The 18,828-nt window shown below is 42.6% G+C and overlaps 1 protein-coding gene across 2 annotated transcripts in view; it reads right to left on the reverse strand.

The window, feature by feature from the left end:
* Positions 1-2,785: 2,785 nt before the first annotated feature.
* LOC124622083 overlaps positions 2,786-18,828 on the reverse strand; it is a 75,758-nt gene continuing 59,715 nt past the window's right edge. For both annotated transcript variants that reach the window (XM_047147681.1, XM_047147663.1), the window contains 2 exons: positions 10,939-11,015; positions 2,786-2,971 (listed from right to left, as the gene is read on the reverse strand). In XM_047147681.1, the coding sequence (XP_047003637.1) occupies positions 11,002-11,015 (14 nt within the window). In that variant the 3' untranslated portion in view covers positions 2,786-2,971; positions 10,939-11,001. The remainder of the gene's footprint in view (positions 2,972-10,938; positions 11,016-18,828) is intronic.

Here is an 18,828-nt window from a genome sequence, read left to right on the forward strand (position 1 = left end):
TCTGTTAGGTTTCTTTTTAATTATCTTGAATTCTTAAAATGGTCTTCAGCCATACTGTGTAAATGCTGAGCTTAAGGTTTGTCTTTAATTATTTTAAATAATTGTTTAAGACTTCAGCCGTTAAGATATTTCAAGTTTTCTTAAGATGGTTTTCTGTTGTATTGTGTAAATGCTTGTCTTTAAAGGTTGCTTTTTATTATGTTGAAATATTATTGGGCTTTCAGCTGAGGAATTAACTCAAATTTTCCTTAATATGGCTTTTAGCCAAAATTGACTTAGCAGCTAACTCACAAAATAAATGACACCCATATGGGAAAAGTGATAGTATCAAAACATGCTCACTTTTGGGCAAATACAATTAATCAATGAAAACTGAGCCTGCAACTACAATTAATCACCAAAGAATGAAAGGCACACAAGTGCATTAAACAAATCAAATTGAATGACATACGGGCATAATAAATCTATGAAACTGAGACCCATCCTGGGTGTCAAGTTATGCAGTTATTACTTTACCAGGCCAGGCCTCAACACGAGAAATAAATTATATACTATCTCTTTTGTCCAATTAAACATTTTAATGATAGCTGGGTGCCAGACCACAGAAACCAAAAACAATCAAAATAGTTCTTGGGGACATATTTCATGATAGAAAAGTGGCTAACAGGAAGCAACACATTAAAGCAAGTAAATGCATTATTAATGTCAATAGTCTATAAACAAGGAAATTAAAAAATTGCAAGGTAAATCTCAATAGTCACTTGGTCAGTATAAGAGATAAACTATACGTTAACTATTCAATGTGAGCCCCTGAAAACAGGTGCATGATACTTCACAAATGAAACTTTCCGGTAGATTTAAACTATGTGTCATACTGGAACACAAACACAGAACCTTGCTTACAGCAAACAGTACTGTTACCAACTACTTGACATGAGTAATGATACAAAAGTAGGAGATGGTACTGGACGGACTGAAACTGTGAGAAGGGGTCATGAGTCATACCCTTATAGGTTAGATGGTAAGAGCATTGCCTACAAAAGGCTGGGGTTTCAGTTTAGGCTGCAGTCTAGTACAAAGTTTTAAAATATCAGGAAGTTTCAAAACAGCACACATTCCACTACAGAGTAAAAGATTCATTCTGGACATAATAAAATGTTTACCTGAGTGAGGTGCAGGACCTGTGAGACTATTGCAAGTTGTGTTTTCTGACTTGCTGAGATTATAATTATATTTGGGAGGCTGCAGCCTTATTATGGTCTCTATAATTGAGATGGCAGAAGAAGATTCCTGACAGTTGCAATGGGCTGAGCACAGCAATTTTGTGTACCTGCCTGAGCATCACATAATTTTATTTTGTAAACATCTCAGTGTGATCACAGCTGTATGGAAAGCAGTTGTTTGCACTTCATGGCTGAATGCTGGCAACAGTGCTGCCAGCTGTCAGGGATCTTCTTACACCAAGTCGACTATAGGCAAGGACCATCAGATGGTAAAGATGAATGGAGACTTCTCAGACAACTGTGCAGATGCATGATGACCAACTTGTCAGATAAAAGATAAGTTCTTCTGAGTGCAGTCAATTTTAATAGTTTGATCTGCTAGCTTCTCTACAATTTGAGGCATCCATTCACATTTTTTTGTGTCATTGGTCTTAAGTCATGCAGTACTCCACCAATGGTTGAAACTTAACCACTTGTTAAAACTTTTTACTTCATTCCAGTTTATCAGTGATTCTTTTACACCACCAAAGTTTGTTAGTTTTCATCCAGGCATTGAACAACCATCATATAAATTCTAGTACAGTGAACTTGGACTTTTCTGAGCACTGGCTTTAGTTGCAGTCTTTAGTATCTGGTATCCTGATATCTGCTGCAATTAAATGCAGTTGTAAAAGTCTAAGGAGTGTAGCAGTCCTTACCTTCAGAAAAATCATCGATGTGGCAGGTACTGGGAAAGGAAAACTATCTTATGAGCCTTGTCATAGACACATGTCTTGATATCTGCTCACTGCAGAAACAGTTGAAAGAAAATAAAGATTTCATTGTATTCAGAAGATGTGAGTTTTGGAAGGAATGTTGACAGATGATGACTGTATGGCTGTCTTGACAGATTTATAGCTTTCTCAGTGAAAGCTAACATCACTCAACAAAACAGTCATCACACAATAGTGAGGGCTTTCTCCATGTATACTATTTTCTCAATGTCAAACTGCATCGTTCATAATGTTAAATGTGAGATTGGGGAGACTGATTCTTTGGGCTTTTAATGGTCTGCCCTGTCTGTCGACAAAACCAATGCCACATGGTCTGAAAGTAATGTGTCTATTACCTTTGGTTCACTTTTGTTTTTCAACTGGTTCTTATTTCTATATGTTTGAGTAACTGTCCCTTGTGGTACATGTGCACCTTATCTTTCATGGTCTGTTAAGAGAAGTCCTAATCTGCTAACATTTACTTCAACTGCCACAGTTGGTGCTATGGGGGCAAGTAATGACTTAGTCACTGTTTACTACTGTCTAAGCCACTCAACTACATTTTCATTGGAATGTTATCTGTTTGTGCCACCTTTTGAAAATTATTGCAAAAGAAGTAGATAATGAAGGTAGCTGCAGTGCTTCAAATACCTTCTACATCCTAATCTATATAACATGTAAAATAACTTTAATGTTTTGCTTCTTCCATTTGACATTGTAATTTGTTAATACAAAAGAGGTGAAGCATATCCATTCCAGCTTCATGTGCAGACTGTACATGGAGGGCATTCACAAATAACAAAACAATAGTCTAATGCCAAAATCCTTTATTCACAAGTGTATCTTTTGTTGGCCATAAATTTGTTAACAGTGATTCAGAAGAGATTTAAAATTTTATCCCATCACAAAATACATGCCTCACTAGGAATCACTTTTCAATTTGACCTCAGTAAGTACTGACTTCAGTGTTCTTCCTGTTATAAAATTATATGATTTCTGTAAACACAGAATACATGCTGTAGAAACGTTAAGTAACATATATTTTCCTTAAAACTGAATTTTTAAGTGATTACAACATGATATCAGATTGACAGATATATATATTCCTCTCTGTGGAAAAAAGAGAAGAGTTTGAGCGAAATGAGAGCTCTGAGGAATTAAAAAGAAATGATGCTCAGGCAAGGGAGGCACAAAGGAGCAGGATGGGATTTATATTGCTTCAGAGTATGCATGGTCCACCAGAACATAGTAGTTAGTTACTAGTGGGGAGGTTACAGGTTTTATTGATTATTGGTCTCATTTGTCATCTCATGTTCAAAATTTTTGAAAAATTCTAAAATCTTGTTATTAACGAACTGTTTCATTTTTAGAAACTTTGACGTTATATATAAATACAAGTGGTCACTATAACAGAACAGGTCACCTCAGTTTATGCTATGTATTCTACATACATAATAAAACTTTCAATGTCAACTATCAGCATTCATTGCTAACGCTTTGCTCATATTGGTACAAAATTCACACACAAAATAATGAAAGTATATATAGTTGAAATTAATGATATGGAATCAAAATGAATCCAAATTGAACACTGCCTGGAACAGTTCCGTCCTCCGTCACAGCGGGACCCACCTCCTCTTCCTTAAAATCACCCTCTCCAAACCTTCCAGGAATTTCTGACTTCCAGCCTTGCCTCTCAATCCTTCTTAAAAAACCTTAATCCTACTCCCAACATCACCACTGCTGAAGCCCAGGCTATCCGTGATCTGAAGGCTGACCGGTCCATCATCATTCTTCCGGCGGACAAGGGTTCCACGACCGTGGTACTTGATCGTTGGGAGTATGTGGCTGAGGGACTGCGTCAGCTTTCAGACAACACCACATACAAAGTTTGCCAAGGTAATCCCACTCCTGATGTCCAGGCGGAGCTTCAAGGAATCCTCAGAACCTTAGGCCCCCTACAAAACCTTTCACCTGACTCCATCAACCTCCTGACCCCACCGACACCCCGCACCCCTACCTTCTACCTTCTTCCTAAAATTCACAAACCCAATCATCCTGGCCGCCCCATTGTAGCTGGTTACCAAGCCCCCACAGAACGTATCTCTGCCTACGTAGATCAACACCTTCAACCCATTACGTGCAGTCTCCCATCCTTCATCAAAGACACCAACCACTTTCTGGAACGCCTGGAATCCTTACCCAATCTGTTACCCCCAGAAACCATCCTTGTAACCATTGATGCCACTTCCTTATACACAAATATCCCGCACGTCCAGGGCCTTGCTGCGATGGAGCACTTCCTTTCACGCCGATCACCTGCCACCCTACCTAAAACCTCTTTCCTCATTACCTTAGCCAGCTTCATCCTGACCCACAACTTCTTCACTTTTGAAGGCCAGACATACCAACAATTAAAGGGAACAGCCATGGGTACCAGGATGGCCCCTTCGTACGCCAACCTATTTATGGGTCGCTTAGAGGAAGCCTTCTTGGTTACCGAAGCCTGCCAACTCAAAGTTTGGTACAGATTTATTTATGACATCTTCATGATCTGGACTCACAGTGAAGAAGAACTCCAGAATTTCCTCTCCAACCTCAACTCCTTTGGTTCCATCAGTTTCACCTGGTCCTACTCCAAATCCCATGCCACTTTCCTTGATGTTGACCTCCACCTGTCCAATGGCCAGCTTCACATGTCCGTCCACATCAAACCCACCAACAAGCAGCAGTACCTCCATTACGACAGCTGCCACCCATTCCACATCAAACGGTCCCTTCCCTACAGCCTAGGTCTTCGTGGCAAACGAATCTGCTCCAGTCCGGAATCCCTGAACCATTACACCAACAACCTGACAACAGCTTTCGCATCCCGCAACTACCCTCCCGACCTGGTACAGAAGCAAATAACCAGAGCCACTTCCTCATCCTCTCAAACCCAGAACCTCCCATAGAAGAACCACAAAAGTGCCCCACTTGTGACAGGATACTTTCCAGGACTGGATCAGATTCTGAATGTGGCTCTCCAGGAGGGATACGACTTCCTCAAATCCTGCCCAGAAATGAGATCCATCCTTCATGAAATCCTCCCCACTCCACCAAGAGTGTCTTTCTGCCGTCCACCTAACCCTCATAACCTCTTAGTTCATCCCTATGAAATCCCCAAACCACCTTCCCTACACTCTGGCTCCTACCCTTGTAACCGCCCCCGGTGTAAAACCTGTCCCATGCACCCTCCCACCACCACCTACTCTAGTCCTGTAACCCGGAAGGTGTACACGATCAAAGGCAGAGCCACGTGTGAAAGCACCCACGTGATCTACCAACTGACCTGCCTACACTGTGACGCATTCTATGTGGGAATGACCAGCAACAAACTGTCCATTCGCATGAACGGACACAGGCAGACAGTGTTTGTTGGTAACGAGGATCACCTGTGGCTAAACATGCCTTGGTGCACGGCCAGCACATCTTGGCACAGTGTTACACCGTCTGGGTTATCTGGATGCTTCCCACCAACACCAACCTATCTGAACTCCGGAGATGGGAACTTGCTCTTCAATATATCCTCTCTTCCAGTTATCCACCAAGCCTCAATCTCCGCTAATTTCAAGTTGCCGCCACTCATACCTCACCTGTCATTCAACAACATCTTTGCCTCTGCACTTCTGCCTCGACTGACATCTCTGCCCAAACTCTTTGTCTTTAAATGTGTCTGCTTGTGTCTGTCTATGTGTGGATGGATATGTGTGTGTGTGTGCGAGTGTATACCCGTCCTTTTTTTCCCCCTGAGGTGTGTCTTTCCGCTCCCGGGATTGGAGTGGCTACTTGCCCTCTCCCTTGAAGCCCGCATCCTTTCATCTTTCCCTCTCCTTCCCTCTTTCCTGGTAGGGCGGCGGTTTGTTCCGAAGGCTTGAATTTTGTGTGTGTGTTTGTGTTTGTTTGTGTGTCTGTCGACCTGCCGGTGCTTTCGTTTGGTGGGTCGCATCACCCTTGTTTTTAGATGAGTGTGTGTGTGTATATATATATATATATATATATATATATATATATATATATATATATATATATATATATACCTGCCAACACTTTCATTTGGTAAGTCACATCATCCTTGTTTTTATATATATATATATATATATATATATATATATATATATATATATAGAGAGGGAAACATTCCACGTGGGAAATATATATCCAAAAACGCAGATGATGTGACTTACCGAACGAAAGTGCTGACATGTTGATAGACACACAAACAAACACAAACATACACACAAAATTCAAGCTTTCACAACAAACTGTTGCCTCATCAGGAAAGAGGGAATGAGAGGGAAAGACGAAAGGATGTGGGTTTTAAGGGAGAGAGTAAGGAGTCATTCCAATCCCGGGAGCGGAAAGACTTACCTTAGGGGGAAAGAGGACAGGTATACACTCGCACACACTCACATATCCATCCGCACATACACAGACACAAGCAGACATTAGTAAAGGCAAAGAGTTTGGGCAGAGATGTCAGTCGAGGCGGAAGTACAGACGCAAAGATGTTATTGAATGACAGGTGAGGTATGAGCGGCGGCAACTTGAAATTAGCGGAGGTTGAGTCCTGGTGGGTAACGAGAAGAGAGGATATACTAAAGGGCAAGTTCCCATCTCCGGAATTCTGACAGGTTGGTGTTAGTGGGAAGTATCCAGATAACCCGGACGGTGTAACACTATGCCAAGATGTGCTGGCCGTGCACCAAGGCATGTTTAGCCACAGGATGGTCCTCATTACCAACAAACACTGTCTGCCTGTGTCCATTCATGCGAATGGACAGCTTGTTGCTGGTCATTCCCACATAGAAAGCTTCACAGTGTAGGCAGGTCAGTTGGTAAATCACGTGGGTGCTTTCACACGTGGCTCTGCCTTTGATCGTGTACACCTTCCGGGTTACAGGACTGGAGTAGGTGGTGGTGGGAGGGTGCATGGGACAGGTTTTACACCGGGGGCAGTTACAAGGGTGGTTTGGGGATTTCATAGGGATGAACTAAGAGGTTACGAAGGTTAGGTGGACGGTGGAAAGACACTCTTGGTGGAGTGGGGAGGATTTCATGAAGGATGGATCTCATGTTAGGGCAGGAATTGAGGAAGTCGTATCCCTGCTGGAGAGCCACATTCAGAGTCTGATCCAGTCCCGGAAAGTATCCTGTCACAAGTGGGGCACTTTTGGGGTTCTTCTGTGGGAGGTTCTGGGTTTGAGGAGATGAGGAAGTGGCTCTGGTTATTTGCTTCTGTACCAGGTCGGGAGGGTAGTTGCGGGATGCAAAAGCTGTTTTCAGGTTGTTGGTGTAATGGTTCAGGGATTCCAGACTGGAGCAGATTCGTTTGCCACGAAGACCTAGGCGACCCCATTAAGTTTTATTTACATTCCCTCCACAAACGTGCCTTTGCCCTAGACAGATTACACTGCCATATTTTATTTACTCAGGCTTGTCTGTCATTTGGCATTACCCCCAAAGGCCTCGCACTTAAAGTTCCCATCTCTGGCTGTAACCCTTCTTTCCATCAGTCCCTATACCAGTTCAAAACTGAACAATCCATTGCCCTCACCCACCTAATGCTTCACCTACACATCAACTCAGCCAATGAACACACCCGTTAACTCCTATCCTTAATAAAAGTCCTCAATCTTTCCTATCCCACATCCACACCGGCTGTTCAGATCATCCTCCTACAGGCCAACCGCAAATTAGAACAGCATGCCACCCCCCACCTTAAAAAACCATCCAATCTCTGGTTTCCCACCTCCGGAAAGGCAACTCACTCACCCTTCACAACCTTTCCAGCAAACCTCAACCTCATCTCATTGTACACAGACCCAGTCTCTCCCATCTACTCAATCTCCCACTTCCAGCTCCATTCCCCCCAAAACCTCAAAATTCTAATCAATACAATCTGGAACCACAACACCCTAATTCAGTAGTTAACCTTTCCTCCAAACCTCTCTCCCAATCCGGAACCTCTGTCCTATCCAAAGGCCTCACCTTCAGCCCTACTCCCAGATTCAACCAAACAGCCCTCGTCAAAGATTTACTGTCCTACACTCGTACTCTCTGCTGGAAATATCACTTTGCCACGAAGAAAAATGATCCTAATCCTCCTCCTAATGATCCAACTCCGCAAGGCACTGTCCAAATTGAACCCTGCCTGGAACAGTTCCGTCCTCCATCACAGCGGGACCCACCTCCTCTTCCTTAAAATCACCCTCTCCAAACCTTCCAGGAATGTCTCACTTCCACCCTTGCCTCTCAATCCTTCTTAAAAAACCTTAATCCTACTCCCAACATCACCACTGCTGAAGCCCAGGCTATCCGTGATCTGAAGGCTGACCGATCCATCATCATTCTTCCGGTGGACAAGGGTTCCACGACCATGGTACTTGATCATCGGGAGTACGTGGCTGAGGGACTGCGTCAGCTTTCAGACAACACTACATACGAAGTTTGACAAGGTAATCCCATTCCTCATGTCCAGGAGGAGCTTCAAGGAATCCTCAGAACCTTAGGCCCCCTACAAAACCTTTCACCTGACTCCATCAACCTCCTGACCCCACTGACACCCCGCGCCCCTACCTTCTACCCTCTTCCAAAAATTCACAAACCCAATCACCTCAGCCACCCCATTGTAGCTGGTTACCAAGCACCCACAGAATGTATCTCTGCCTATGTAGATCAACACCTTCAACCCATTACATGCAATCTCCCATCCTTCATCAAAGACACCAACCACTTTCTCGAACGCCTGGAATCCTTACCCAATCTGTTACCCCCGGAAACCATCCGTGTAACCATTGATGCCACTTCCTTATACACAAATATTCCTCACGTCCAGGGCCTCGCTGCGATGGAGCTTTCACACCGATCACCTGCCACCCTACCTAAAACCTCTTTCCTCATTACCTTAGCCAGCTTCATCCTGACTCACAACCTCTTCACTTAGGAAGGCCAGACACACCAACAATTAAAGGAAACAGCCATGGGTACCAGGATGGCCCCCTCGTACGCCAACCTATTTATGGGTCACTTAGAGGAAGCCTTCTTAATTACCCAGGCCTGCCAACCCAAAGTTTGGTACAGATTTATTTATGACATCTTCATGATCTGGACTCACAGTGAAGAAGAACTCCAGAATTTCCTCTCCAACCTCAACTCCTTTGGTTCCATGAGATTCACCTAGTCCTACTCCAAATCCCATGCCACTTTCTTTGATGTTGACCTGCATCTGTCCAATGGCCAGCTTCATACGTCTGTCCACATCAAACCCACCAACAAGCAACAGTACCTCAATTATGACAGCTACCACCCATTCCACATCAAACGGTCCCTTCCCTACTGCCTAGGTCTTCATGGCAAACGAATCTGCTCCAGTCCGGAATCCCTGAACCATTACACCAACAACCTGACAACAGCTTTCGCATCCCGCAACTGCCCTCCCGACCTGACACAGAAGCAAATTACCAGAACCACTTCCTCATCCCCTCAAACCCAGAACCTCCCACAGAAGAACCCCAAAAGTGCCCCACTTGTGACAGGATACTTTCCGGGACTGGATCAGACTCTGAATGTGGCTCTCCAGGAGGGATACGACTTCCTCAAATCCAGCCCTGAAATGAGATCCGTCCTTCATGAAATCCTCCCCACTCCACCAAGAGTGTCTTTCCGCCGTCCACCTACCCTTCGTAACCTCTTGGTTCATCCCTATGAAATCCCCAAACCACCTTCCCTACCCTCTGGCTCCTACCCTTGTAACTGCCCCCGGTGTAAAACCTGTCCCATGCACCCTCCCACCACCACTTACTCCAGTCCTGTAACCCGGAAGGTGTACACGATCAATGGCAGAGCCACGTGTGAAAGCACCCACGTGATTTACCAACTGACCTGCCTACACTGTGAAGCTTTCTATGTGGGAATGACCAGCTACAAACTGTCCATTTGCATGAATGGACACAGGCAGACAGTGTTTGTTGGTAATAAGGATCACCCTGTGGCTAAACATGCCTTGGTGCATGGCCAGCACATCTTGGCATAGTGTTACACTGTCCGGGTTATCTGGATACTTCCCACTAACACCAACCTGTCAGAATTCCGGAGATGGGAACTTGCCCTTTAGTATATCCTCTCTTCTCGTTACCCACCAGGCCTCAACCTCCGCTAATTTCAAGTTGCCGCCGCTCATACCTCACCTGTCATTCAACAACATCTTTGCGTCTGTACTTCCGCCTCGACTGACATCTCTGCCCAAACTCTTTGCCTTTACAAATGTCTGCTTGTGTCTGTGTATGTGCAGATGAATATATATATATATATATATATATATATATATATATATATATATATATACCTGTCCTTTTTTTCCCCTGAGGTAAGTCTTTCCGCTCCCGGGATTGAAATGACTCCTTACCCTCTCTCTTAAAACCCACATCATTTCGTCTTTCCCTCTCTTTCCCTCTTTCCTGATGTACTATGATCATTTTGCTGTGCACAGGGCATGTTTGAAATTGCTATACCACTCTGAACTGCCTTTAGATGTGAGCAGCTGATTAAAATGGTTTCTGTGGATAAGAAGTTAACACATACTTAATACTTACAAGGGTAAGGCATCTGTTTATGGTAACACTGATGATTAACAATATGGTGTTATGTGTAACTGGGAGTTTAGGAGAAATAGAACTTATTTATATGATGAAAACAAAAGTTGCAGGTCTCCATGATATCAAAGGAAGTTACATGAAGAATAAAGAAAATAGTGCATGCAGATCAGTGGTTCGTAATATACAAAATTGCGTGGAATCATTCTAGATGTAGCTATTGTAATGCTTACAGTGTCTATGGTTGTTGCAGTAAGGTACAAATAACTGTACATGGATTCAGTCACAAAATATTATTGGATGAATATAAAATAAACAGAAAAATTTTACCTTTCACACGTTATCCATGATAAATGATATGTTTCTTGGTGAATAAATCGAGGCTTTAATTTATTACTCTCCTTTCCCTGCAACAATCAATGGCATGACAACAACAATTTCAATAAAGAAAGGCATGGCTGCTGTGCTCTTAATGACCTATTGTTCATTGTTTCATTAAGAGCAAATATCAAAGTTGTTAGTTTGAATGAACCTTGGCTTAACAAAGGACAATATCAAAATCTTAAATAACCTTGGAAATATCCATGTTGCCAGTAGATTTTTGTAGGAATAATGTAACATGAGGAGGAGCCTATATACTCATGGAAAGGTCAATGGAATACAAAGCCAGATACAATTCTGTTTCTCCTGATGAAGAATGTGTATTTGAAACATCTTTGTAGAGTTATGGCAAAATGTAATTTTATATGTGTATAGACTGCTTGGTGCAGATAGAACAAAAATGTTTTATTGAAATTCCAGAGCCTATCACAGAAACTTAAAGAAACCAAGAAAAACATCATAATAGCTGATTATTTCATCATAATTTAATTAGTGAAGCAAACAGCTTGACATAATTCATAGATATGATTCAAAAATAAGATTTCAATTTACTTGAGTAAATGAACAGCCAATGACATGTATAGATAACACTCAGTGTTCAGAAAGTAACTATGCAGTGCCATGTTGCAGTGTGCTAAGTAACGACTGATCATCATCATCTTGGACAGTTTCCAGTGTCTGGCCGGGTTTCTATGGAACTTCGACCTCTCCATTGTCTTCTGTCTTGCCACCATTGCTCCGTCTTCACCTTAGTCCAGTCTTCTCCTTTCTTCTGGACACATTCCTCTACCCCTTTCAGCCATCTGTCTCTTGGTCTTCTTCTTGGTCTCTTTCCTTCCAGTTTCACCTTGTGTATCCTCTTCTCCTCCATTCTCTTAACGTGTCCATACCATCTCAGCCTTGATTTCTCTACCTCCTCCTGTAATGGTTCCACCTTCATTAACTCTCTGATCCTCTCATCTCTTAACCTAGCTATGTTTGTCACTCCAATATTGTTTCTCAAGAATTTCATCTCACTAGCCCGTACTTTGCTTTTCTCTCTTCCTTTCATAACTCCGGTTTCTGATGCATATGTCAGGATTGGGACATAGTATGACTGGTATATAACCTCGCTCCATGTCAGCCTTCTGACACTCTTTTGAACTGCTCCCCCCCCCCTCCTCCCCCCACTTGCTCGTTTATTTCTGTCATTTTTTCCATCTTCCTGTGCCGGGCTTTCAAAGTACTTGAAACTATCCGCTCTCCTCAATCATTCCCCACCAATTGTTATTCCCATTGTTCCTCTCTCCTTCTTTCTTGTTGTGATAATCATAAGTAACAACTGATATGACTGTCCATTATTAATACAACATTTTCCATTGTTTAACATACTTGAACCATATTTTAACCACATTTGAGAAGGTATTTGTATTTGTTCACAGATCCAGTTTGATTGAAGGCCAACATCTTGGGTGACATCATTGTGATTCAAGTCATCATGCTGACAATCGAATAAAGAGTGTTTCTTGTGGAGCATGTGTTCTGCAATGGGGACAAGTTTACCTCAGCAAAGTTCCCAGGAGTGAAGATGCCTAACCACAATGCTACATGGAGCCTCATCACCAACTTTTGAAAGACCAGAAGCATTCATAATGCTCCAAAATCAGGTAGGCCATCCACATCCATGTCCTAAGAGAAGTAGGCGGAGGTGCAAGACATGATGCTGCAAACTCCAAAGAAATCGGTTAGATGACTAGCTCAGCAGTCACATGTGTCCTTGGGTTCTGTTCACAAGATTCTCTGGATGTCACTGTCCATGTATCTGTACAAAATGTTGGTCATGCATGAACTGAGAAACACAGATTGCCCAGCGTGTGTGTACTTTTGCAACTGGTTTCTGTCCTTCCTGCAGGACAATGGTGAGGGGATTCTTAACACAACATTTTTCACAGATGAAGCATGGTTTCACCTCTTCGGGTATGAAAATAGCCAGAATAGTCATGTGTGGACTATGGAGAATTCGATGAATTGAAGGTGTCCCCACTGCATGATCAAAAGGTTGCTGTTTGGTGCGCCGTGACTCATATACACAACATTGGGCCAATCTTTCACAACATCATAAATGCAGAATGGTACTGCACCTGCATTCTGGAGCCCTTCCTAGGTGAACTGAATGAGGATGAAATAGGGAATGCCTAGTTCCAACAGGAGGGGGCAACTGCACATACTGTCCACAAGGCGATGAACTTTTTAAAGAACATCTTCGGTGACAGCGTCGTCTCTCAAGGGTTCTGGCCTCTGCATTCACCAAACTTGGCTCCACTGGATTATGTTCTATGGCGTATGTTGAAGGGAAAGGCCTATGAAGGCAATCTGCACACCATACAAGAACTCCAAGCTGCACTGACACATCACATTCAGAACATCACTCCCGATCTTCTCCACAATGTCTTCAAGAACACACACCAACATGTGCAATTGTGTCTTCAAGTTTAAGGGGATCACTACCAGCATCTCTTATAACTTCCATGACTTTAATATGGCATGTTATGAACTGCATAGTTACTTATTGAACATTCTATATGTTAACCAATTTTGCTTATAACAGGTCTTTTTGATTTAGGACTTTCTGATCACTGTGCCCTGTTTATGGAGTTACCATAAGCAAAAAACTTGCTTAAGTAAACCTACACCAAATGACAGGTAAGCACAGCAAATACCAACTTATTCGATCATAGATCAAGTAAGGCAAAGTAGACTACAGACCAAAGTGTTCCATGTTCTGAAATTGTTTCTGGAATGCTTGCAAAACTTCCTGCCCTATTGTAATGAACCTGTCCGTCTTTCTGTACACCATAGAAAAGTAGGAAATGAAGTAAAATGAATAGCTAAATATATAAAAACATCTTGTGCAAGATAATGACAGCTACATATGGAAGTAAAACACAGCAAAAGTCCTGACTTTGTTATCTAAAATTACAAAAAAAGTATGTAAGAAAGTTGTAAATGCAGCAAAAGAACTGGCAAATAGTGACTTACTCCATAATATTTCTGCTGACAATCCTTCAGCCATCTTCTGGTCAGTGTTTTGCATTGGAGGTTGCTGGTTCACGTCACTACCTTTATACAAAAAATACATGAGAAGATACATGGCCAGAGGCAGCCACTACATGAGTGACCTTTGTCAAGCTATGCCCTCTATTCGAATACTGCTACATCTATGGTGTGGGCATAAAGTGAGACTACGTGCTTGCTCTCTGTCAGAATGCGCATTCACAGAGTTAAAATTCATATTTCAAAGTTAAATGTCAAAAATGTGTCACTGTTCATAAAATTTTTCTTTCTGAAGAAATTAAAGAAATCACCAGGTCCCAAACCTTATCCAGCTAAAGCCGCCATCATGATTAATAAGAACTTGTACTAAATGTACTTTTAAGTCCTTCATAATTAAATCCGAGAAGGATCTCATTGAGGCCAATATTTCCATGGCAGAGTAATCTACATCTACATCTACATTTATACTCTGCAAGCCACCCAACGGTGTGTGGCGGAGGGCACTTTACGTGCCACTGTCATTACCTCCCTCTCCTGTTCCAGTCGCGTATGGTTCGCGGGAAGAACGACTGCCGGAAAGCTTCCATGCGTGCTCGAATCTCTCTAATTTTACATTCGTGATCTCCTCTGGAGGTATAAGTAGGGGGAAGCAATATATTCGATACCTCATCCAGAAATGCACCCTCTTGAAACCTGGACAGCAAGCTACACCGCCATGCAGAGCGCCTCTCTTGCAGAGTCTGCCGCTTGAGGTTGCTAAACATCTCCGTAACGCTATCACGCTTACCAAATAGCCCTGGGATGAAATGCGCTGCTCTTCTTTGGATCTTCTCTATCTCCTCCGTCAACCCGACCTGGTACGGATCCCACACTGATGAGCAATACTCAAGTATAGATCGAACGAGTGTTTTGTAAGCCACCTTCTTTGTTGATGGACTACATTTTCTAAAGACTCTCCCAATGAATCTCAACCTGGTACCCACCTTACCAACAAGTACTTTTATATGATCATTCCACTTCAAATCGTTCCGCACGCACACTCCCAGATATTTTACAGAAGTAACTGCTACCAGTGTCTGTTCTGCTATCATATAATCATACAATAAAGGAACCTTCTTTCTATGTATTCGCAATACATTACATTTGTCTATGTTAAGGGTCAGTTGCCACTCCCTGCACCAAGTGCCTATCTGCTACAGATCTTCCTGCATTTCGCTGTAATTTTCTAATGCTGCAACTTCTCTATATACTACAGCATCACCCGCGAAAAGCCGCATGGAATTTCCGATACTATCTACTATGTCATTTATATATATTGTGAAAAGCAATGGTCCCGTAACACTTCCCTGTGGCACGCCAGAGGTTACTTTAACATCTGTAGACGTCTCTCCATTGAGAACAACATGCTGTGTTCTGTTTGCTAAAAACTCTTCAATCCAGCCACACAGCTGGTCTGATATTCTGTAGGCTCTTACTTTGTTTATCAGGCGACAGTGCGGAACTGTATCGAATGCCTTCCTGAAGTCAAGGAAAATGGCATCTACCTGGGAGCCTCTATCTAATATTTTCTGGGTCTCATGAACAAATAAACTGAGTTGGGTCTCACACGATTGCTGTTTCTGGAATCCATGTTGATTCCAACAGAGTAGATTCTGGGTTTCCAGAAACGACATGATACGCGAGCAAAAAAACGTGTTCTAAAATTCTACAACAGATCGACGTCAGAGATATACGTCTATAGTTTTGCGCATCTGCTCAATGACTTTTCTTAAAGACTGGGACTACCTGTGCTCTTTTCCAATCATTTGGAACCTTCCGTTCCTCTAGAGACTTGTGGTACATGGCTGTTAGAAGGGGGGCAAGTTCTTTCACGTACTCTGTGTAGAATCGAATTGGTATCCCATCAGGTCCAGTGGACTTTCCTCTGTTGAGTGATTTCAGTTGCTTTTCTGTTCCTTGGACACTTATTTCTACGTCAGCGATTTTTTTGTTTGTGCGAGGATTTAGAGAAGGAACTGCAGTGCGGTCTTCCTCTGTGAAACAGCTTTGGAAAAAGGTGTTTAGTATTTCAGCTTTACATGTGTCATCCTCTGTTTCAAAGCCATTATCATCCCGGAGTGTCTGGATATGCTGTTTCGAGCCACTTACTGATTTGACGTAAGACCAGAACTTCCTAGGATTTTCTGTCAAAACGGTACATAGAATTTTACTTTCGAATTCACTGAACGCTTCACGCATAGCCCTCCTTACACTAACTTTGACATCGTTTAGCTTCTGTTTGTCTGAGAGGTTTTGGCTGCGTTTAAACTTAGAGTGAAGCTCTCTTTGCTTTCGCAGTAGTTTCCTAACTTTGTTGTTGTACCACGGTGGGTTTTTCCCGTCCCTCACAGTTTTACTCGGCACGTACCTGTCTAAAACGCATTTTACGATTGTCTTGAACTTTTTCCATAAACACTCAACATTGTCAGTGTCAGAACAGAAATTTTCATTTTGATCTGTTAGGTAGTCTGAAATCTGCCTTCTATTACTCTTGCTAAACAGACAAACCTTCCTCCCTTTTTTTATATTCCCATTTACTTCTATATTCAGGGATGCTGCAATGGGCTTATGATAACTGATTCCCTGTTCTGTGCTTACAGAGTCAAATAGTTCAGGTCTGTTTGTTATCAGTAGGTCCAAGATATTATCTCCATGAGTCAGTTCTCTGTTTAATTGCTCGAGGTAATTTTCGGATAGTGCACTCAGTATAATGTCACTCGATGCTCTGTCCCTACCACCTGTCCTAAACATCTGAGTGTCCCAGTCTATATCTGGTAAATTTAAATCTCCACCTAAGACTATAACATGCTTAGGAAATTTATGTGAATTGTATTCCAGATTTTCTCTCAGTTGTTCTGCCACTAATGCTGCTGAGTCGGGAGATCCGTGGGATATCCTGTGGAGGTACAATGCTCGGCTATGGCTGACCTACTGGGCTGTGAAAGGTGAGTGTGGCAATCATTTTCAATGCATCTTTCACATACTTTGCACATTGTCTGACTAATGTAGACTTTGCCACAATGAGAAGGTACTCTGTAGATTCCAACATTCCGCAATCGCAGATCGACCTTTGCTGAACTGAGAAGAGCACAAGTCTTTGTACATGGGTGAAAATTTACTTTGACGTGATGTTTTGTAAGATTTTTTCTAAGTTTTATTAAATATTGCCAACATACGGGAGAAACACCCTCGATTTAAACTGCTCCTTCTCTTGCTCTTATGGGTGATCACTTTCTTCTTCCTTCTTCCTTAAAGCTGTGCTGATCTGATGTGGACAATATCCATTAACTTTGAACACTGACGGCAGGTGTTCCCACTTCTTTGCAAGTCTGTTTCCATCAGACACAACATGTACTCAGTGCACCAACGTTCGAAGTGTACCAACAGTCTATGATGGATGGTGGCAGCTAGACACCTGCAAATACAAGCCTGTATGTGTGGGTTTATGGTAGATGGAATGCCACAATGATTCATCCATTTTCCGTCTGACCAAGACATCTTGAAATGGCAGGCAGCCCCCCTTCTCTATATCCATCATAAATTTGATATTCACGTGTATAGAACTCAGCTGCTGAAAGAAAAACTTAACAGTTCTTCTTCACCACAGAACCACTCTACAAAAGTATAATTACACAGATCAACAGAAAGCTAAAAGTTCTGCTGAACCAATGCCCTCGCCTCAAAGTCTTCCATAAAAAAAGTTTGCTACCAGAGGGGAGAGGGGTCTATCCATGGAAACACCATCAATATTCTCAAAATATTCACTGTTGCATAAAAAGTAGGGTGAGGAAAGGGCATAATGAAATAGCACTGTTATATCAGCTTTGAACTTACTGCTGATAAGTGACAAAGAATCCTTGAGAGGTACCCTAGTGAAGAGTGAGACAACATTGAAGCTTACTAATAAGTCCAACTCATTGAATTGAAGTGCCTTCAGTCTTCTAATAAAGCCACCAGAGATGTGAATATGATGTGAACATTTCACTACAGAATGTATCAGCCACTTGGGATAGCTGTGCAGTCTGAGGCGCCTTGCCACGGTTCATGCAGTGCCCCCCATTGGAGGTTCGAGTCCTCCCTCGGCCATGGGTGTGTGTGTTGTCCTTAGCATAAGCTACTTTAAGTTAGATGAAGTAGTGTGTAAGCCTAGAGACCAATGGCCTCAGCAGTTTGGTCCCATAGGAACTTACCACCACCATAACAGAATGTCTCAGTAAAGACCCAAGATGTCTACCTAAGTCACACGTTGGAGTTTCGATACTGCTCCCAACAGGATGTAATGGAAGATCCCATTTATGTATTTTTGGAAGACCATATAACCGTCGTGGAACAAAGGTGTGGGATTTTAAACAATTTGCAACTTCTTAAAATCTTAATTGCCACACTTTTTGCAGCATCTGAATCCTATCCACAAGAATATCAAATTTATGATGGAAGCAGAGACGGGCGGCTGTCTGCCATTTCTGGACGTCTCGGTCAGACAGAAAGTGGATGGATCGTTGGGACATACCATTAACCGTAAGCCCACATACCTGTATTTGTAGGTCTCTAGCTCTCACCATCTGCCACAAACTATGGGCATCCTGCAAATGTTGGAGCCCGGGCACATAGTGTGTCTGATGGAGACAGCTTTGCAAAGGAGCTGGAACACCTCCAATCAACGTTAAAAGGTAATGGATATTCTCCACATCAGATCAGCACAGATTTAAGGAAGGAGAAAGTGACCACCCATAAGAGCAAAAGGAGAAGGGCACTTTAAGCCCAGGG

The sequence above is a fragment of the Schistocerca americana genome, chromosome 1 (assembly GCF_021461395.2).
Source record: "Schistocerca americana isolate TAMUIC-IGC-003095 chromosome 1, iqSchAmer2.1, whole genome shotgun sequence".
Classification (NCBI taxonomy): domain Eukaryota; kingdom Metazoa; phylum Arthropoda; class Insecta; order Orthoptera; family Acrididae; genus Schistocerca; species Schistocerca americana.